At 38.3% G+C, this 23,650-nt stretch overlaps 1 protein-coding gene across 3 annotated transcripts in view; it reads right to left on the bottom strand.

Moving 5' to 3' along the window:
• Positions 1-240: 240 nt before the first annotated feature.
• Positions 241-23,650, bottom strand: part of efr3a (EFR3 homolog A (S. cerevisiae)) — a 178,053-nt gene continuing 154,643 nt past the window's right edge. For 2 of the 3 annotated variants that reach the window (XM_078216096.1, XM_078216094.1), the window contains 5 exons: positions 14,365-14,453; positions 13,566-13,614; positions 11,420-11,523; positions 9,684-9,733; positions 241-3,078 (listed from right to left, as the gene is read on the bottom strand). In XM_078216096.1, the coding sequence (XP_078072222.1) occupies positions 2,970-3,078; positions 9,684-9,733; positions 11,420-11,523; positions 13,566-13,614; positions 14,365-14,453 (401 nt within the window). In that variant the 3' untranslated portion in view covers positions 241-2,969. The remainder of the gene's footprint in view (positions 3,079-9,683; positions 9,734-11,419; positions 11,524-13,565; positions 13,615-14,364; positions 14,454-23,650) is intronic. The other variant, XM_078216095.1, reaches the window with a different exon arrangement.

Below are 23,650 nucleotides of genomic sequence, written 5' to 3'. Positions count from 1 at the left end.
CTGAGGTTGGCCTGAGTCACGTAAATAGCCTGGTGGAAGTTCATTGTGCCTGTCAACTGGGATAAGAAACATTTCACCAAACGTTTTCAAAAGTTGCAGTAACTCCGGAATATATAAAAGGAAAGTTTGGCAATAGACATTTCACAGTTTGTGAATAACAAAACATTCTGAATATTAATGCTGTAATAGCCGAACATGTAATGCTTTTAATGATTTTATAAAATTAAAACCAAAGAATTTAACAGTGAAGATGTTTATTTTGCTCTTTGCACCAAATACTTCACATTAAATTTTTTAGCTTTTCTGGAGGGTGACAAAAACTGAACCGTACACAGACGTCAAAGTTTTGCAGACGAAAACTGTACTCAACGTATGAAACATCATCCTGAAAACATCATACTCCACATACCTAGGATTCACATAACTGCCAACATTGTTTATGCACATCTGGTCATAGTGTAAGCTGTGCTAAGACGACGACTAGCTTTGAAGTGTTGAAGCATCACAAACAGATCACAACATAAGATTAATGGCAGAACTTCACAAATACTTTGTTGATCCAACACAGCATACAAATTGCTGTATGGGCATACAAATAAAAGCCGGCTCTCAAGGACAGCAAATAGTCATTTAAAAAGTGCTCAATAAAGTCAAAACATTCAATTTATTAAAATGACATGATTTTTACCAATTCAAACAAACTGCTGTTCACATTAACAATCAAGCCCATAGGAGAATGCAGCTTCCAGCATAACAACATTTGGAATTTGCTATTTATTTGGTTTAAAAAAATAAACATTGGTGAATGAAAAGATTTGTCCAATGCAATCTGCTCATGACACATAAATTTAGCTTAAATCGGATTGTGACCTATCCGATATTTTCAAATGCATATGAAGTTTTCAGTCACATGAAAAACTGCTGGAAGTTGGACAAAATCAAATGAAAGGACCCTGATTATCCAATCTGATCATAACTGCAAGAAAATAAAATCATAAATATTTTAAAACTAAATACAATTTTACCACTACTTTCGAACAACAATCCCATTAAAATTTGGTACAAGTGATGATAACATTTCCACACAGCCCCCAAAAAAACAGCAGCTGATTTGTCTGGTATTGCTTGCATTTCTATTCAACTACATTTAAATGTCTTGTCATTAAATACATAAAATGACAGTGCTATTACATCTAGATTTCCATTCACCATTTAACTTCCACTTGACAATTAACTACAATTCTATTCAGATTGGTCCAGTGTCTAGATTTTCCATATGTGCCACACGTTTCTATTTAACAAATTTGAAATAGTGAATTTATGAAGTTTCAAAAAGAAAAGCCGAATATTCTTAAAAATGTAACATATATGTGCATTTTGAACATGGCTGAATTTGCTACCCATGTTATTCAATTACTAAAACGGACACAAAATGTCTTAATTACTGAACAATATTTCAATTTTTGCTAATTTTCATGTGTAACTGAGGTAAGAATAACTATCAGCTGGTATCTTTTTGAGAATAGGACCTAGGGCAGGCAAGAATCAAATAGAATCTCTACTTGTGCACGATTTCAGATATTTCATCCTGCATAGGTAGTGTCTAGCGTGCCGATTTGCTTCAATGCTGCAGTACAGAAATACTAAACATTAGAAATCTAGTCACTGTTTCCATGCTTTATGGATGTTTAATTTTAACGTCACTAATCAACAGCGAAGCAAAGCAGTGACCAATGAAATATACTTAGTGTTTCATCCATAGCCCTAGAAAAATCAGAAATATTTCACAACAGCTCGTTCTTATGCATTTTCAGCAGCTGTGTGGAGCTAACTGAACTGGAAGCAGAAGTCCAACCAGTCCTCTTGGTCAAGCAAGATGCATAGAATTGAGAAATTCCATGAATGCTAAAGGAGTGGAGGGAGAAAATTGCCAACGAGCATCATTTGTCCAGATAGGCATGAAAAAGCTCTTTGTGGAGTGAGTTCAGAATTATAATTGTAAGAAAAACAGCAATACTTCCTCAATGTCACTGGGGTGGATTATGAGTAAGATGTCTAAATCTCAAATATGGTCAGCTGAGTTGGGTTGTTACTAGGTGCTTCTATGGATATTGGAAATGGGTCTACTGATGCTTTAGGCTAACTGATGTTAAAATCATTGCACTATTTTGCTGTTAGATCACTGTATGCATATTTATAAAGTCAATATGAACAGACCCTGTAACAGTTGCGTAGATTTTGAAAACCAGTTATCTAGACACATTTTCTAGGCACTATAAAGGTCATAAATTCATCCAGCTTTCATGTGCATGGGGGCAGCTCTGATCAACTTGAAACCGATTAGCTCCATCCGTTGATCAACATGATTGGCCCAGAGAAATGACTGAATTCAGAAATTATCCATCAAGGTTTTAAACAAGACAAGTTTGGAATGCTGGTGAAGAAAAATTACAAATTTCACTAAACACGGTTCCAATCAACAGGAATGTGATACAAAGAAAATCTTAAGCTAGTTCAGTTGCGTTGATGAGGTCCACTTTTTTTTCTGCATACATTCCTATTTCTAAAAGAAAAGCACAAAAGCCATGCATAGTTTTGTTCATAACTGTACTTTCGCTGATGTGAATATTAACAATCACTCCACCATCTATTGGAATCTCTCATCAGGTATAAATGTTATGGTCTTTGCCCCCTCAAACAAGTAGTAAACTTTTAAATGCTTTACTGTACTACATGATACTCATACCCTTACACATTATACATACTAAAGGACTTTATCATATCACAGTGAAGTTCAGTTCAACTAGCCCTAATAATTTCAACTTATTCAGAGGACTTGTTCCACTTGAACACTATTCTGAGACATAATATACTCGATGGAAAACTTAACGCCTCCCAGGGGAGCTTTGTTCTTTGAATTATACGCTTCATTATCTGCTTCCTTGAGATATTCCACACAGGAACAGTGGCTAATAAACACAGAGATCTGGAAATTTCATTTCATAGACTGGGATGGAATGGTACTGAACGTGGCCAGCTGCAACACTCATGGATCCTGACGGGCTTGGAGGCGGCCTGCTGGAGAAAAATCCAAGTCAGATTACGGAATCTCTTTCACATCTTACAAAACAATTTAAAGAAAACAATTATTTTTTTTAACATTTAGAAGACAATGATTAATCTAATAATTTATAAACATGATCAAACTTTCATTTAATCCTATGCAATGAGTTGCACTTTAAAAAGGAGACTTCTGGGGATGCTGACCTTGTGCTTCACTTCACCTGTATTAGCAGCTTGTTTGGTTTCTGTTAAATTGCTAAACTACCTGTTCTGGTGGAGTTTGAGCAGTTGACAAGTATGAAAGTGGTCTTCTACATGACAAGAGTGGCTTCATCCAACTTGACCGTGGTAATATGCAAAAAGTTTGCAACTACAACTGGAGGTTATGGAGTCAGTGAGCACCACTATAACCCTCCGATTACCATCACATATTTGCGAGAGTTCCTGCTCTCCACACGAGACAAGACATATACCCACGATAACAACATTGCCCTGCTTTGATAATCTATTTAACAATGCAGTTAAGAAGAAAGCTCAGACTGTCGTCAGTGACCCCCTCACTCTTTATATGCTCAACTTGAAAGGTTCCCCTTTGGACTGGCACTTTAGAATACCTATTGCCAGGAAATGTTTTTTCAAGATGTCTTTTGTTCTTAGTTCCATAAACTTACTAAATAACAATGTAAACTCAACCCGCTGTTTTCATTTATTCAACTGCAAAGTAAGTGCTGTAACAACAGCTTGCAATGTGTTAAGTTTGTATGGGATGGATGCATGTTATATATGCACACATGTGTGAACGTGCGTGAACATGAAATATTCACTGTTTTTAAACTAATGACTATATGATTATATGTTATACTGGACATGAAGCCAAAGACAAATTTTCACTTGTGTGGATAATAAAGTTCTATTTTATTCTGATTATTTTCCACAACAGCTAGTCTTACTCAAAGATTATATGCTTTGCTCTCTGAACTGTTTTACATACAAGGTAATAATTTTAAATATTTTATATTACTGCATATCTCTGCCAATAAACTCTTCTGCTCTGGATGTTTTGCCAGACCATAATAATGATGCTTTCCTGGGCTGGGAAGGTTTAGAACAAGGGGTCATGATCTCATCATACGGGGGTAGGCCATTTAGGTCTGAGACGAAGTGAACTTTCTTCACTCAGAGGGTGGTGAACCTGTGGAATTCTCTCACACACAAGGCAGTGGAGGCCAAGTCACCAAATACATTTAAGGAGGAAATAGATGGCTTTCTAGACATTAAAGAGGTCAAGGAGTATGGGGAGAGAGTGGGAACATGATGTTGAGATTGAGGATCACCTATGATCACAGTGAATGGCAGAACAGCCTGAAGGGCCTATTCTTGCTCCTATAATTATTTGGAGAACTTCATTCAGTCTATCTGATCAATCTAGAAGAGTTTATTTTTTGTCTTAATGACTGCACACATTTTTGCCCAAGCATACCTGCAATGGATTGTTTGTATGTTGTCGGTCACTGAGGGGAGTCACTTGCTGACAGCAGTTCAAAATTTGCCTTTCATTAATAAATTATGATTGGATCTGTTGAGTACCAAATCTATTATTGTGCACAGATCACTAAAGTTTACAACTTGAAAGATTTCATTATTCTTCCATCTTCATATCTCCAGTGCCTTACACTTTACTGAATTTTATCTGCCTACACTCCACCTACTGCAGATTTTGTCTGGGTCATTTATGTGCCTTGACTGCTGCCAACATCAGACTGTCCTATACTGTAACTTATACAGGGGCACAAAGGACCAGGATCAAAGAAGAAAAACAAAGCCACTAGCAGAACTTGATGCACAACTTTTCATTCTCTGCAACTTGATTGTTTAAGAATAGGATCCTTTTAAATCATAATAATCAATTATAAAAAACAGAAAATATCTTCACAATCTCTTGTTGTTAGGCCCTTTCAGTTGCATTCAACAATGAAACGCAGGGAAATAAACATAAATTGTCCATGTTTGTGTTGCAATCATACACTACAGAATTGAAAGGAAGAATATATTTCTTTAATCCAGAACTGGAGGAGAAATAGATCACTATCAAAATTTAACATTGACCATAAATGCTGCTTATTTCAAAAATCACTTCGTTATATTAAATAAAAAGTACAAATTGCCTTATTTCAAAAATAACTTCCTTTCAAATATTCACCATAAAGTCAGCTAGCTCAATAAAGCTCGTCTGGCTAGTTCACTAACTCATTCAGTCTAATAGCCAACTGCATTTGGAATGCCTCGCACATCTAATTCTACAACATTATCCGATAGATTTCTTTGGTAGATTTTTAAAATCTTTACCTTGACCTACTTGCAAGTATTAAACTGAGTTGCTCCCTTGGCCTCATTCCTATAGATTAAGCTTCTTTAATCTTCTTTAATTCTTCCTCACTAATCTCCTTTACGTATGGGATCTGCACCTTCTCAAAACATCAATATCTTTTCTGAAGCATGAGTAAATAGTTATCTCAGTGTGATCTGACAAGTACATTATAAAAGCTTAGCATAACCTCTGCTGCAGTCTACGCAGCGGCTCAACTTTCCATTAGCTTTTTAAAGTTTTGTGCACATGATCTGGACACGGATGAGAAATGATAAATTCTTTACTTTATTATCAGGCTGGGAAGCAGCTTATGGGTCTAATCTGGCAGTTTCCTATTAAACTATTGCATGATAGATATTCCTCTAATCTATTTAGAATTATTTTAATTATATTACTAATATAATTATGTAATTGAAACATCTTAAATGCTTCCTAAAAATAAATTAAATGTATTGACTTGGGGTGGGCAAATGTGACACCAATTCTGTGTCAACAACACTGCACATAATAAAAAATGAATCTAATAGTCAAGATTTATTTGGTTGATTCACGTAACAATTTTAGGAGATCTTATGATCCCCATTCTGCCTTCTCAAGTATTGTTAACTCTCAAAGGATGGCATTTCCACAATACTTTCCTGCAGCTTCAGCCAAGATTACATGTTGTTGATACTGGACTTGAAGCCAAAACTCTTTGACAGAGACAAGAGAGTGCTGCAAATTGTAGTGTGTGAGTACCACTGTTTTATGTTATGCTAATGATCTTTATATAAATGTTGAGTGATTGCATTCAGCAGCGTTTGGTACAGTTAATAAAATTTCCTTTCATCCCAAATAATTTTACTTTTTTTTCCATTTTCCATATCCCTTCCAATCTCCTTTTTGGCTTTAATCAGAATAATTTTCCTCTTTACTTCCATCTTAAAGCATTATTTATCCATTTTTATAACTGCTTATCATGTTTGCTCATTTTTAATTTTAATTTAGATTTGAAAGTCTTCTATCTTTCCCTCAATCAAACACATCCTACTTAATATAGGCAAAATAGCACAGATGCTGGAATCTGAAACAAGAACAGAGAATGCTGGAAAAACTCAACAGGTCTGGCAGCATATATAAAAAAACTATGAGAATTGTTCTGATTATTCGCAAGAATCATATTTTGATGCAAGTTTTACAATTATGTCAAAAGATACAGTCTAGAGTCCTATTTACCAGCTCGGATTCCACCCATATGTCCATTGATGTATCCCCTGTTTACACCACAGGGTGAAGTCACCATTAGATGAAGCTACCATATTATCACACACAACTTTATCATCAAATTGTGTGAAATGATGATAATCATGCTTTACATTCCCTGCAAGCCTGGGTCAAACTCATGAGGTCAAAGAGTAACATGTATTTATTATAGCAAATATAACCTGTGGCCGCAATGGAAATGTTACCCTAAAATAACTGGAATAATAGTATCGTTCCGGGCCCAGGCCTTACTCCTGCAGTATTCGGCTAGGCCCAAACAGCGTTTTGCTTTTGCTGAGATATCAATTGCAGGCACCAATTCACCCCTCGCAATCTGTCAAACTCTACCTTCATCATGTACTGAGTATAAATAATTTAAATTTTAAGTCACACTTTCAATGCAACTTCTAGATCATAAGTACTAGAAATTTTTTAACCAGCAATATAAAATTTGCTAAAAGGATTTGATTCTTGTGTACTGGACACGCCTGGGTAATTTTCCACATTGCTGGGTAGATGCCAGTGATGATGTACTGGAACAGTTTAATTGTATGCAAATTGCACAAAATATTGTAAAAACCTTATTCACTACAAATAAATTACATTGCTATAGGAATTGAGTGAGCAATATCAAAATTTGATGTTACTCTTACGAACACCATGGAAATTATGAGGATGGAGAACAACTTTATTCTTTCACAAGTTTCAGGAGTCACTGGCTAAGTCAGCATTTATCACCCATCCTTAACTGCCCTTGAGAAGGTGGTGGTAAACTGCCTTCTTCAACCACTGCAGTCTACACGGTGTAGGTACACCCACAGTGCTGTCAGGAAAGCAGGATGACATTACTTTCAACAAGGGTTAAGAGACAGGTGCATTTCAATGCAAGATTAAGTAATCATGTGGGAGCGATGGCCCCACTCCATTGCCAGCAAGAACCTGGTCATCAGGTGTGAGGCACGCTTGGTGTTGCTGTACCTGGTGCAGGTTGGGCCCATTCGTCACTCCAGCACAATGGAGATCACCCAAACCATCTTCCACTCCAGGAGCTTGAAAATGGACCATGTTCGCAGGAACAAACCTCGAGATAAAGGGAGGGGGGGGGGGGGTGTAAAGGTTAGATAAAGGGAGTGGGGGGGGTGTAAAGGTTAGGTCTGGCCAAGTTCCCACTGAATGCTCCAAGTTTTAGAACCATATTGTATCACCTGGGCCTCTTGGAAAGTTTTATGCAAAAAACACTTTTGACCACAAGTTCATTAGGCAGTGGTCCGCATGTAATGTCCTACCAAAATGTCCTGCGGGAAAAGGAGTTGGTGGATTCTGTCAGATGATTCCCTTGAGGTGGCAATGGTGGGGAAGAGACCATTGTTCACCTTCTTCTGCAATGTGTCTTTGCAAAGAAGGTCTGAAAAGAGATGAAATGTATTTTGTTGAGGTTCATCCCGAACGGTTCTGTGACACAGGACTCTGTGCTCTACACGCTGTTACCAGGGACGCACACCACGACAGGCATCAACTGCAGATGGAGAATCATACGCTTGCTGAAAGATGCTCTTTGGTCTGACCGAAACTTGGTCTAGCAATGCAAAGATTTGCTTACAACCGAGTGTTGCAGATTGGTACTTTCCAAGGTCCAGGACTATGTGCTGAGGGATGCACCAAAACTTGGGGCAGCCACTGGAAAGGTACAACAAGGTACGGTCGCTATCTAGTGCCTTTTAGCCATAGTGCACTGAGGGGTTGGAAACTGTATAAAACCACTTAGGATGCGTGACTCACCGTGAATGTATACAGTAAATATTGCATGTATCACAACTGTATTGAAGCACCTCAGTGTATAACATGTAGAAAATGTGAATATCATTGCACTATGACCATTGTGAAATATTTTGTTATGTTAAGATACCAAGTATATTTTTGCAAAAAAAGTAAAGTAACATAATATATTTTGCAAGGAAGAGTAGGCAGACAAAATGCATCTTAAGATTTAGATGCAGTAAAGTTCCAGAGACCTGATATTATGTTAAAGGGCCATCAATCTGGAGTGTTAACTGTTTCTTCCTCAATAGGTGCTGCCAGAGCTGCTCAGTATTTCCAGCATTTTGTTTCGATTTTAGATCTCCAGCATCTGCACTTTGTTGCAGCAATCAGTGAAAGTTCAGTTTGCCAAAAATATACAACATTGATCTTATTCCTTTTTTGTTGTCCAAGTGATGACAATACAATTTCTACATACATCAATGTTACAAAATTAAATAGAATGGTGTATAATAAGTTGCACATTACAGCTAGAATTAATTTGGTCGAAAATGTGTATCCTTATGAGTTTAACCTCACTTAAGGGCCACATCAATGTTTTTTTCAACACACAATCAGAATTACAGTCCAGAATTTATCACAAGGTCAAGTAACACTTAAAGCTCATGATACTCATTAAATAATGGGATCTATTCACAGGGTGGGGAAATCTAAATTACACAAGCTATTTTCCTATATCGCATCTTTTTCCATTTAGGTTGTGGAAAATAAAATTGAGAATTTTATTTAAAGTTTTATCTAGAGCTTTTTGAAATTACCAAGTCCATTGGAGCGCAAAGTAGATACCAATTTCAAAACATAGTCCATATTTGATGCTGGAAAATTAATTTATGAGATAAAAACAGATTGTTGGAAATGCTCAGCTGGCCTGCCAGCATCTGTGGAGAGAGAAATAGAGCTAATGTTTCAGGTTATGACCTTTCATCAGTTCTTATTTGAGGTTCGACTGGTGAAGCACAAATTAAACGGATGCAACAAATTAGTAAGCAGATCTCGTCAGTTCCATATCAAACTTTTTCATTTTTGATACAGCTGGGGAAAAAAAAACCCAGACTATTTGACCTTTAAATAAAACATATTTTTATCGTTTGGCAATAACTGAGAATTCATTTTATTGTATTTTTCAGAATAGCTTTTGGACTATAATAATTTATTAAATTATAGGATCCACAAACAAAAGGAAATAACTTACCTTATCGTTAGTTCAAATATCTCCGCGAGTTTGTCATGGAGCAGGTTTGACTGGAAGAAGAGGTAAATCAATTTATGTTTCTCCACAAGCCTCAACACAACTTTTAAAAAATGCATTCTTTCATGGGATGTAGGCTTCATTGCCAAGGCCAGCATTTATTACCATCCTGATTAGCCCTCGAATTGATGTGCTAGGCCATTTCAGGGGGCAGTGAAGCATCAATCACATTGTTGTGGGTCTGGAGTCACATATAGGCCAGGCCAAAGAACAATACAGCACAGGAACAGGCCCTTCGGCCCTCCAAGCCTGCGCTGCTCATGTGCCCACTAGCCAGGTTAAGGACAGTAGATCTCCTTCCAGAAAGGATGATAGTGAATCAGATAAGTTTCTACAACATTCTATAATAGCTTCATGGCATAATTACTGAGACTAGTTTTCAATTCCAGATTTTGTGAATTGAATTTAAATTCCATATCCTGGGCCTCTAAATTCAGTGTTATTACCACTATATCTCCCTATCACCTGCTTCAATCTGGTATAAAATAACATTTTTTCCATCAGCCCAGCTTTTCAGATGAGCCCTAACCCTAGAGTTTTAAAAGATAATTTTAAGAAAGTTGACTATCTGGAATATGAAATAATGCTGAGTAGTCCAGTAGTTGACAACTGTAGTGCTTATTCAAGAGTTACATCACTACAGCCAACCACTTAAACATACATAAACCAGGGGTGGCCAAACTTCAGCTTACGAGCTGCATATTGCTCCTTTACAGATAAAGTGGGGTGGTTGTTAAGGGGAGATTAATCAGGATCATTCTGAAGAATTGGGCGGAGGCCCTTGTTGGACACGCTGAGCTGCCATACCCAACAGCCTAACTCTAACCTGACTCGGCCAGTCTGATTCGGTGATGCAAAGGCCATACTCCAAGTTTCTGTTCACATGTAGCCTGCAGATACCATGCACTAGATACCATGCCATGCCTGATACCACCTTAGCTGTTGGAGTCAATGCCACTGGGTTGGGAGGAGCGTGGGACCAGAGTGGGGCTGAGAGCAGAGCTGAGGGGGGATTGAGAATCAGGACCTCTTGGGGTTTGGGTCCTGACAACCACTTCTCTCCACTCCAGCTTGTCTAAACCCGACCAAAATAGAGAATGAGCGAGTGTGGATGAATGGGGAGGAAGGACATGAGTGGGTGAGTGGAATGGGAAGAAGGGCATGAGTGTGTGCAGGCTGAGTGGGTTGGGACGAAACCCAAGTGTGTGCAATAGTATTAAAAATATCTCTAAGATGTCCATGTCTTGTGGCTCTCAAATGTCTGGAGATTACCATATGAGACTCAGTTTCAGAAAGTTTGGCAACCCTTGGTATTTGATCCTTTGGGCTCAGATAGTAGTTAAAATCTAATTGGAATATTTCAGGTCTGATGTTATATGCCCCGCATTCCCCATTAAGGAAAAAAATCACTTATCACGCACTTATTACCAGTTTAAGAACTAGTCATCTTGGAAAAAGAAAACATCCATCTTAGTGTCCCTCCACCACCCTGATGAAAAGGAAAAATGCAAAAGCACTTTCTGCAACGTAGCATTTGTTTTCTGCCATAAACAGGGCAAAAATGAGCAAAGAGGACAACACTCTGCTGTTAAACATTGTGACCTGATGGAACAGTTACAGATTCACTTCTCTTACCATTAAGCGCAAACAATTGCACTGCAAGAGAATTTTGGCCTCACCTTGGATTCACATTGAGCTGCAATTTCCTCAAATGGTGCTTTCTGAAATTTTTCAATTACTTGTCGCCGCTTTTCTCTTTCTTGTTCCTCGAGATTTTGGCTATCTATTTTAGAGAGATATCAAAAAGAGCGGGAAGCTCTACTCACTAAAATGTCCAAGAATCTTACCAAATCCATAAATTACCAAGTTTAGCAAATTTATACCATAAACATAAATTAATTTGAATAATTCATTGCTAGAATCACACCCTAAACCAAATTCAGTGTAGTTTTTAAATTCAATATTCTTAAGAGTCAAGGAACCTAGACTGTTGTGGGATGAGGAGAAAGAAGCATTAGTGCTTTTGATGCAATCAGTAGCACACTACTTGGCAACAGTGATCCATGAAATAGGAACTATTTCCAGATTAATACACTATGCGGATCAATGGATTGTTAATAATTAAGTAAAAGCTTTTCTACAAACTCAGGATTTTGCAATATGCAAATATAAATGAGAATCATAGAGGTTTACAACATGGAAACAGGCCCTTCAGCCCAACTTCTCCATGAGCCCAGTTTTTACCATTAAGCTAGTCCCAATTGCTGCATTTGGCCCACATCCCTCTATACCAATCATACCCACGTAACTGTCTAAATACTTTTTTAAAGACAAAATTATACCCGCCTCTACTATAACCTCTGGCAGCTCGTTCCACACACTCACCACCCTTTGTGAAAAAATTGTCCCTCTGGATCTTTTTGTATCTCTCCCCTCTCACCTTAAACCTATGCCCTCTAGATTTAGACTCCCCCACCATTGGGGAAAGATGTTGACTATCCACCTGATCTATGTCCCTCATTATTTTATTGACCTCTATAAGATCACCCCTAAACCTCCTACGCTCCAGGGAAAAAAGTCCCAGTCTATTCAGCCTCCCCTTATAACTCAAGTCCCGATAGCATCCTAGTAAATCTTTTCTGCACACTTTCCAGCTTAATAATACCCTTTCTATAATATAGAGTGACCAGAGCTGCACACAGTATTCCAAGTGTGGCCTTACCAATGTCTTGTATAACTTCAACAAAACGTCCCAACTCCTGTATTCAATGTTCTGACCAATGAAACCAAGCATGCCGAATGCCTTCTTCACCACCTTGTCCACCTGTGACTCCACTTTCAAGGATCTATGAACCTGTACCCCTTGATCTTTTTGTTCTATAACTCTTCCCCAATGCCCTACCATTAACTGAGTAAGTCCTGCGCTGGCTCGATCTACCAAAATGCATCACCTCGCATTTATCCAAATTAAACTCCATCTGCCATTCACCAGCCCACTGGCCCAATTGATCAAGATCCCGTTGCAATCCTAGATAACCTTCTTCACTGTCCACTATGTCACCAATCTTGATGTCATCTGCAACTTACTAACCATGCCTCCTAAATTCTCATCCAAATCATTAATATAAATGTCAAATAACAGTGGACCCAAACCAATCCCTGAGGCACATCGCTGGTCACAGGCCTCCAGTTTGAAAAATAACCCTCTACAACCATTCTGTGATCAAGCCAATTTTGTAGCCAATTGGCTACCTCACCCTGGATCCTGTGGGACTTAACCTTATGCAACAACCTACCATGCGGTACCTTGTCAAAGGCCTTGCTAAAGTCCATGTAGACAATGTCGACTGCTCTCATCTACCTTCTTGGCTACCCCTTCAAAAAACTCAATCAAATTTGTGAGACATGATTTTCCACTCACAAAACCATGCTGACTGTCCCTAATCAGTCCTTGCCTCTCTAAATGCCTATAGATCCTGTCTCTCAGAATACCTTCTTACAACAAATTAAATATTGCATGGCATTTGTTAAATAAAATATTGTGCAAACCGGTGTTAATTTAACAAGGGAAAAAGAACATAAAGCTCAAGAAACATTCAACCAGATTTTAATTCTGCCCAAACGGATGAGTTTTGTGTGAATTAAAATCAGTCCCAAGCTCTCTTATGGAGGATTAGGAATCAAACTCAATTGTGCAGTTCGAAGGTTATATATCGCAAAGACTACATTCATGACACTTATTCACCCACCAACATACTACACTGCGCCTTGCTACTGTTTAAAGAGTGTTGTTTTACTTCTTTGAATCCAACTTATTATCCATACCTATTGCTTTCTTCAGAGTTTCAAATGTGATTTCTTCAACCATCTTCGTCTGTGGGAGTTAAAACGAGCATTGAAGTTATTGGACTGCAAATACATAATTAAAGATGTATTAAATTGGTTTATCATAAAATTGGTAACCACTTGTGCACAAAACTGTGGATTGATGGGTGCAAGTCCAAACCCCTACACTGCACAATTGCCCATTTCAATCATGTGGGGAGAGGGAGACCAATCAAACAAATTATGCATGAAAGGAATCTGGTCTTAAGCTGAGGAATTTGCTTGGCCCACAAAGAGGAAAGGAGAAAAGAAACAGGTGAAAAAGATTGAAGGCAACATAAATCAGACTCACCCCAGAAGAACATAATCCTATCAGGTGGATAGTTCAGTAATGAAACAATACTAAACAAAAGTGGCTAAATTTGCAATGCACTTTAAAGACCGATACAGGAACAACAACCACAACACAAATACACTTAAGATTGCATGGGTTTCAAAATAAGATCAACCTCATTCAGAATTAGCTGTTCTTCCAGTGTATACTGTATGAGCAGACTTCCATAAAACATTTAAATGCAAATGCTAGATTCCCTATTCCTATAGTAAAATATAGCTCCAACACAAATTAAATGCATGCCTCCTACAGATATAGGCTGTATGGTGGAGTGCACTGAATTTACTCAAAAGATATTCATATTATATGGAATACAGGAGACTTTTGCACAAAGTAGCACTACTGGCAGAAGGCTATAAGGAGTCTGCCATCTACTGCAACTATAAAAGTAAAAGGTTGTGTTACCTTATCCTGTTGTACACTGACACCGAGAAGGTCAACTTGGATAGACACAGTGTCAACAACGCTCTTCCTTCTGGATATTCTGTCTTCATCTAAAATAAGTAACAATAAACAAACAAAATAAAAGTTCATATTTTTGTAAGAAGCAAGCTTTTATAAACATCAGTCAAAACGTACAGATGAGTTGGCGAGATGATCTTTTAAGATTAAAATATTGAACAATAATCCATGAAAGGTAAAATGTCCGATTTTACCACTGTTCTGGTTTATATGCAGGAGAACATGCGAATGTCCCAGATTACAAAATGGTTAGGAGTCAGTTCTGTTAACAAGTGTTGTCCATGGGTCCGGTTTAAAATATAAAAAAAACTTCAACAGTCTAGGTACAGTACTATAAAACCTTCTACTGAGTAATCCTACAAAGCATATCAATGCCTCAATCATTAGAACACAACACAGCATGGCATTAATTATTTCAAGCAAAGTAGGTCTCGCTGCTTTCTTGAGAAACAGATAGCAAGGAGACGAGGAGGAAACTGGTTAAAAACTATGAACACCAAATATAAAGAAAACTGCACACACTACCACAAACTGGGCTTGGTTAGGCCAGACAAAAACAATGCATTTCAAATCACATAACCAAATTTAACTTTAAAGATTAGCATTTTCTTGCTAGTCTCCTTTTCCTATAACCAGCCCCCAATCCAGCCAGCAAAAAATGGGAAATTATCCCAATGAAGAGAACTTTTATGAGGCTCTTTTGTAGATGATTGAAATATCCAATAATTTATATATCAATACTGATTACATAAAAACGCTCATTAGAGGTGTGTCAGTGAATAAAAATTAAAATGCTAGGCAGGAAAGTTCAGCAGGACAAAGTCACCTCTTGTGAGTAGGTGCTTAACCTATTGGGTATTGGGGACTCAAAATTGAGCCTGAAAGAGTAAGCCTCTATGATGCCAACATCAATACTGAAAAGTCATTTTCTTAAAACCTGCTTGCACTGTTGTCACAGAAAGAAAAAAAGGGGGGGGGGGGATAGCAGAGGGGGTGTAGGTGGAAATAGAGAGAGAGCGGGTATAAGAAACGGTAATATATATGAAACTAATATTCTCCAATATTTTGTTAACTTGTGGTCGAGGCTTGGGAAATTTGTTCAACATGGGAGCACCAAGATGAGATGAGAAGCGCCAGTTCTACAGAAGCCAGACCAAATTTACCAGCATGCTTTGCAAGGTCAAAGAAGTTTCCGAGTGCCAAATGTTGCAAGTTGCCTTTTCACAGATGGAAAACAAGACTACAAAACTGCGTTAAGCATTAAGCTTGCTGGAATGCAAAGTTAATTAGTATGTGGAATGGTATGCTTTGTCTGTATAGCATGCAAGAAACAATACTTTTCACTGTATGTGAATAAATGTGACAATAATAAATCAAATCAAATGTATCAGGTGTACTATTAAGACTACCCAATATTTAAAAAAACACTGTGGTGTTTGTGGAAATCTTTGGTCAGAATATGTTGGTTTTTAGTTCCTTTTACATGGTGGGCAATATGAAGACTCTGGAAAAGGTACAGAGGAAAGCCACTCAAGTTAACCCAATTAAAAAATTGGGTCTTGGTAAAGACCTGTGAGGAGGGATATGACTGAGGGGTGGCATGGTGGCACAGTGGTTAGCACTACTGCTTCACAGCACCGGGAACCCAGGTTTAATTCCGGCTTGGGTGACTGTGTGGAGTTTGTACGTTCTCCGTGTCTGCATGGGTTTCCTCCAGGTGCTCCGGTGTCCTCCCACAATCCGAAAGATGTGCTGGTTAGGTGCATTGACCATGCTAAATCTTCCCTCAGTGTACCCGAACAGGTGACGAGGGGATTTTCATAGTAACTTCATTGCAGTGTTAATGTAAGCCTACTTGTGATACTAATAAATAAACTTTAAAAAAAAGAGACAAGCTTGCGCTCATGTGGATACATTATTGAATCAGGTAAATTAGGGAGAACAATGGGATAAAAGATGCACAAGCACAGAATTAGGCCAGCCATCCTTTTATTTGTGCAAAAGATCATTGGCCATTGAAAGTAACAGGGTAGTTGTACTGGGGGACTTGAACTTTACAAATATTGACTGGAAAAGCTATAGTTCGAGTGCTTTAGAGGGGTCGGTTTTTGTCCAATATGTGCAGGAAGGCTTCCTGACGCAGTATGTAGATAGACCAAGAGGCGAGGCCACATTGGATTTGGTACTGGGTAATGAACCAGGCCAGGTGTTAGATTTGGAGGTAAGGGAGCACTTTGGTGACAGTGACCACAATTCGATTACGTTTACTTTAGCAATGGAAAAGGATAGGTATATACCAAAGGGCAAGAGTTATAGCTGGGGGAAAGGAAATTATGATGCGGTTAGGCGAGATTTAGCTGGCATAGGTTGGGGAAGGAAACTGCAGGGGATGGGCACAATTGTAATGTGAACTTGTTCAAGGAACAGATACTACGCGTCCTTGATAAATATGTACCTGTCAGGCAGGGAGGAAGCAGACGTGTGAGGGAACCGTGGTTTACTAAGGAGGTTGAATCTCTTGTGAAGAGGAAGAAGGAGACTTATGTTAAGCTGAGACGTGAAGGCTCAGTTAGGGCGCTTGAGAGTTACAAGTTAGCCAGGATGGACCTAAAGAAAGAATTAAGAGCCAGGAGGGGACATGAGAAGTCTTTGGCAGGTAGGATCAAAGAAAACCCTAAAGCTTTCTATAGGTATGTCAGGAGTAAAAGAATGACTAGGGTAAGATTAGGGCCAGTCAAGGACAGAAGTGGGAAGTTGTGCGTGGAGTCTGAAGAGATAGGCGAGGCACTAAATGAATATTTTTCGTCGGTATTCACACTGGAGAGGGACAGTGTTGTCGAGGGGAGTACTGAGATGCAGGCTGTTGGACCGGATGGGATTGATGTTCATAAGGAGGAGGTGTTAGCAATTCTGGAAAGGGTAAAAATAGATAAGTCCCCTGGGCCAGATGGGATTTATCCTAGGATTCTCTGGGAGGCTAGGAAGGAGATTGCAGAGCCTTTGGCTTTGATCTTTGTGTCGTCATTGTCTACAGGAACAGTGCCAAAAGACTGGAGGATAGCAAATGTTGTCCCCTTGTTCAATAAGGGGAGTAGGGACAACCCTGGTAATTATAGACCGGTGAGCCTTACTTCTGTTGTGGGCAAAGTATTGGAAAGGATTAGAAGAGATAGGATTTATAATCACTTAGAAAGGAATAATTTGATTAGGGATAGTCAGCACAGTTTTGCGAAGGGTAGGTCGTGCCTCACAAACCTTATTGAGTTCTTTGAGAAGGTGACCAAAGAGGTGGATGAGGGTAAAGCGGTTGATGTGGTGTATATGGATTTCAGCAAAGCGTTTGATAAGGTTCCCCATGGTAAGCATTTGCAGAAAATACAGACACATGGGATTGAGGGTGATTTAGTGGTTTGGATCAAGAATTGGCTAGCTGTAAGAAAACAAAGGGTGGTGGTTGATGGGAAATATTCATCCTTGAGTTCAGTTACTAGTGGTATGCCGCAGGGATCTGTTTTGGGGCCACTGCTGTTTGTCATTTTTATTAATGACCCGGATGAGGGCGTGGAAGGATGGATTAGTAAATTTGCGGATGACACTAAAGTCGGTGGAGTTGTAGACAGTGCGGAGGGAAGTGGCAGGTTACAGAGGGACATAGATAGGCTGCAGAGCTGGGCTGAGAGGTGGCAAATGGAGTTTAATGCGGAAAAGTGAGAGGTGATTCACTTTGGAAGGAGTAACAGGAATACAGAGTACTGGGCTAATGGTAAGATACTTGGTCGTGTGGATGAACAGAGGGATCTGGGTGTCCATGTGCATAGATGCCTGAAAGTTGGCATCCAGGTTGATAGGGCTTTTAAGAAGGCGTACGGTGTGTTAGCTTTTATTGGGAGAGGGATTGAGTTTCGGAGCCAGGAGGTCATGCTGCAACTGTACAAAACTCTGGTGCGGCCGCATTTGGAGTATTGCGTACAGTTCTGGTCGCCGTATTATAGGAAAGATGTGGAAGTGTTGGAAAGGGTGCAGAGGAGATTTACCAGGATGTTGCCTGGTATGGTGGGAAAATCGTATGAGGAAAGGCTGAGGGGCTTGAGGTTGTTTTCGTTAGAGAGAAGGTTAAGAGGTGACTTAATCGAGGCATACAAGATGATCAGAGGATTAGATAGGGTGCATAGTGAGAGCCTTTTTCCTCGGATGGTGTTGGCTAGCACGAGGGGACGTAGCTTTAAATTGAGGGGTGAGAGAGAGACAGATGTTAGAGGTAGGTTCTTTACTCAGAGAGTAGTAAGGGTGTGGAATGCCCTGCCTGCAGCAGTAGTGGACTCGTCAACATTAAGAGCATTCAAATGGTTATTGGATAAACATATGGATGATATTGGAATAGTGTACATTAGAGGGGCTTTAGATTGGTTCCACTGGTTGGCGCAACATCGAGGGCCGAAGGGCCTGTACTGCGCTGTCATGTTCTATGGGACTATGTTGTGAACTCAAACAGGGTGCAAACCCCCAAAAATAAACTGGATGAGTTCCTGGTTGAGCATGAAAAGGTAAATGGATGTTGGGTGATGGGCCTAATGCTCATCGTGGCCTTCTGGAATTTTTGATAATTTCTGGGGTTCATGGAAGAATTTCCCAGAATTCTCTCACTTTCTTGAAGCGTCGATTAAATAAAAAGGACACTGTTGCTTTTCCCAGGAAATTATTTATGATTAGAAGTACTCCATCAAAAATGCTGCAATATTATTTTAAAATATTCTGGATTCAGAATATTCTGGTTCCTAACGATGAGCACTTATAACCGGTATGCATACAAAAGCGAAAGCCCTAAGCCCTGTATGAAAATTGATGCCGGTGGCATCCTCCAAATGCTCGATACACTTTATAAATATTGCAATGCAAGATACCTTTCAGAATTGAGAGACTTGTATCTGTCACATTGGAACAAGCTGCATTTTTTTTGGACTTGGATCAACTGTTCATAATCAGAGTGTTCTCCAGCTGACTTTCTTCAGCTGGCGAAGAAAACCATCCAAACTACGAATTTGTCAGTGACTGTTACATGCCTCCTTCCTATTCAAGCAACAGCAACTACATTTAAATGATAAAAACTGTTGTAGTTTCTCCCGACATTCCATGCCGACAGTGCTTTATGTGAAGTATTGGATTTATTTAAAACTTTACTATTTTTAATATGACTTCAAGCAAACGTGCAGCAAAATGTACATTTACATGTGAAATTTAAAATGAAAACAATTTTTCATGAAGGGAGTCAAAACAGTAGTGAGAGAATTTGAAAGGGAAGGCACCTCACCCTTTTCATAGCACAATCTTGCACACTTGCACTGACAGATCTTGGACATTGCACAAATGAATTGCATTGATTTTAATGCAAAAACTCACAACCAAAGTGCAGGTCGGTTTCAAAGCAACTGCACAGTGTTGCAACTTCAGTGGCATAGTATTTATGAATAACTTTTGCTTTGTCAAATCTTCTCGAAAAAGTTAGATTCAAAAAAACAATCACCAACCATATCACAAAAATATTTTCATATTCCAAGCCCGTTTGTTCTCTTATAAATAACTGCACACAGGTAGAGGCAACACAGTCCATATTCAAACCTGAGATATCATCAAAAGCCCACATACGGCTATCAGTGTCTTCTGAAATCATTGTTTGAAAACCTGTTATTCAAAGTGAAGTAGATTTTCAACATTCATCTCAGCAGCTGAATGTTTAGGATTTCTTAAAAGTTGAATATATCCAATAACCAGAGTTTAAAATATTACAAAATAATGCAAAATGCACCTTGTAGAGTAGAATACAGAATCTTGAATAAGGGCAGCGATTTGTCACTCAGATCCACCCAAAAAAAAGTAATTTGATGGTTTCAGTTTTTCTAAGGGCGCAAAAGAGAGAATTGGGTGCCAAACTGCATGACATGTGGGGCGTTTGCAATTTATGTAGGGTATGGCAATGCTTCAAATTACTTAACCCAAAAATTTATGAATTCTCAATGTTGTCTTTAATTATAACACCTGAAATGACACGTTCAGTACACACTAAATGAGACATTTTGCATGACTGATATACTGTAAAAAAAAGTAGCTCTTCACCATGTACCTATCAGAAGCTTATTGTGCAGAACAAAAGTCTGCATATGATGAACATGCTTCTTTGCTGCAAAAAAGTTGCAAAACACTTAACAGTCCCGACTGACAAGCCTCGAGAATATATCATAATTAAACCAATGCTGTCTTCTCATAGCTTTGTGTTATTAGAAAATATGCCCACAAAGGATTTCATTACATGGAGAAAAATAGATGGGTTAAAACAACTGATTTAATAACTATTCCAAAAAAGGCTTTAAATACTATATTGACAAAGAAAAATCGAATCTGCCCAAAATCTTAAAAACCAGACAACAGGTTGTCAAATTCTAGAGAAAAGATTAGTCTACATTTCAAGGTTGAATTTATTTTGCAAAAAAAAAAGTCAAACAATAGTAAATACAACAGATGTTGGGTAAAGAAATTTTGAAATGTTCAATAAAAAAGTGCTACTGAAGAGGTATATGCAAATTAAGGCTGATATCTTAAGGGATTATGTGCATGGATAGAGAACAGAGTAGGAACAGTTGTTCTGTGGATCATTAGGATGTGGGGTCTGGTATGTCCCACTGCAATCATTTTGTTTTCCATTTTTGGAAATGATTTGGACTTAGCATAAGAGAAATTATCTTGAGATTTGCCAATATCAAATTAGAGAACTTTTCAAACTGAGCAAATGTTTGGGATTGCAGGAAAGCAGACACATTAACGGAGAGGACAGATGCAGTTCAATGCCAAAGTAGGAAGCAGTACATTTTGGGAAAACGTAGAGTGAAAGGAAATAGATCTTAAACAGCAAGATATTACACAGAAAAGAAAGTTGTTTAGAGGTGTAAACACAGAAATCTTTGCATGTAGAAAAGGTAATTAAAAAGGTAAATGAGATTGTGGGATTTGTGCATTGGGGTGATACTATAGTTGTATAAGAGGTTAGTTAAGCCAGAGTATATTGTACATAGTTCTGGGAATCTCATTATAGGAAGAACAACAGTAAAGAATCACAAGAAGGTGAAGTAATCAGGAAGGTGAAGAAAGGTTCAAAAATAATTTAGACTTTTTTCTATCAAATCAGAATGATGAGGGGGTGTCTAAAAATTAAGGTTAAAGATTCAAAGTTTATTTTTAACCTATTGCCAACCATTAGAATGGAGACAGACTTAAGATCATTGCTGGAAGAATGGAGGCAAAATTTAGAAAAAAATATTTTCTCCCACATGGTTTGTTAGAACACTTTATCACAAATGGCTCAAAGGGCAGACATTACTATGAAACAGAACTGGATGGCTATTTGAAAAGGAATATTGAATAATACAGGAAAAAGGTAGGGAAATTGTATTAGAGCAGTTGAAAAGTTAGCACAATAAGCTGAACAGCTTCTTTCAGTGCTAACAATTCTATAATTCCACAAAACTGGAATACAAGCAACAGCTTTGCAAGTCCAAGTTTTCTGTTGCTGTAGACTCAAAAATTTAATTAAATATTTGTATCAAATATAAGCTGTCCTGGCTAGGAGGCCAAATAAACATTTTGCATCGAATATGTTAAAATTTCAGTAGATGTGTATTATAAAACACAGCAATTACGATTTGCAAGATACTAATAAAAAATTCAAAAACAGATTGTAAAAAGAGGAAAAAACATTTACCCTTTTATTATCAACAGTTTCACTGTTTAGCATATTATAAGTAAATTGTAAAAGCTATGTCAATTCTAAATAGTACTACATTGTCACATTGACATGCAGTCTTACCCAGAGCAGTTAGTTACATTTGGTGCTAAAGTGCAGAAAAGTTTACTCCTGCTCACATTTCATAAGCAGACTAACTTTCTGCTTGATTACAAACATATTAAGGACACTAGCTTCCACACAAAAAAAGGTATACCAGTCATTCTGGGGACCCGAGATTTCCTCTTTGAAAATTCAGCAAAGTTGCAGTTAAGTATCAGTAAAATCATCACCAGTTGAATCTTGGAGAAACAGTCAATATTTTTACTGATGACATCATAGGATGTTATATTTGATCTTTCTGAAGCTTCATGAAAAATACATGATCAGCTGAAGACCTTTTTCCACAGTCTTACTGTCACTTTCAAATTTCGAAATAACTAGTTGTTAAGGCCATTATGTAAAATTAAATATGAAAAAGCGATTTTGCTCACCTGAGTGTTTTGGCTTCAAAACTAGCACTAGCAGCTGCAGCTTTTGGGGCACTTTTTTGTCTAAGTCTAATAACTACTGTAAAGGCAGCAATCAAGTGAACTAATATTTATTGCACTGGTGCATCCATGTCTTTTTACATGATGCAGCTCTTCCTAAGGCAATGTTTACCTCTTGATTTCCGCCTGCACTTATGCCTGGGCTTTCTTGAAGGAAAAAGCTGATTGTGGACTAGATACAAGAGACAAATTAGAGAATTGACTGTAAATTTGAAGACAGAAAGGAACAGCGAAAAGAAAAGGCGCATCTGTATTTACCTTTGGATTATTCTACATGGGAAAACATACTCGGCTTGGTCATATTCCTACAATGTGGTGTCACCAATAATGAACAGTATTTTTTAAGCATTCAGAATTACCAGAACAATGGGTGTTTGAGAGCACATTTCCACTCCATCTGACGAAGGAGCAGCGCTCCGAAAGCTAATGGTGTTTGCTACCAAATAAACCTGTTGGACTTTAACCTGGTGTTGTTAAAACTCTTACTATGACATTTAAGCAACTAATACCAACCTGCTAGTGATGGCATCTACAAAAGCTACCTAGCTATATTTTTCCATGCTGAAAAGATGGTTTCAATTTTAAATAGTTTAAATGTGGTAGGAGGATGAATGGGGCTGATTAGTGACCAAAAAGAAGAATCATGCATGGAGGCAGGGGACATAGCTCAAGTACTAAATTAATAATGTGCACCTATCTTTATTTAATCTTTATGTAGCCAGGTAAGTCAACTGAGGACCAATTCCCATTCACAATAACAACTTGACCAGAAAACTGATGCAACCCAAGAGGAGGTAAGAGGAGGTAACTCAAGATATCGAGTGGCAAGGCCCTTCATTCCACTATGAATCATGTTAGAGGTGGTGTACGTACAGTTAAACAACAGATTGCTGAGGTTAGTTTCTCA

This window comes from Mustelus asterias, chromosome 7, assembly GCF_964213995.1.
Source record: "Mustelus asterias chromosome 7, sMusAst1.hap1.1, whole genome shotgun sequence".
In the NCBI taxonomy this organism is placed as follows: Eukaryota; Metazoa; Chordata; class Chondrichthyes; order Carcharhiniformes; family Triakidae; genus Mustelus; species Mustelus asterias.
The sequence above is the reverse complement of the archived record's forward strand: the minus strand, read 5'-3'. Positions and strand labels throughout refer to the sequence as shown.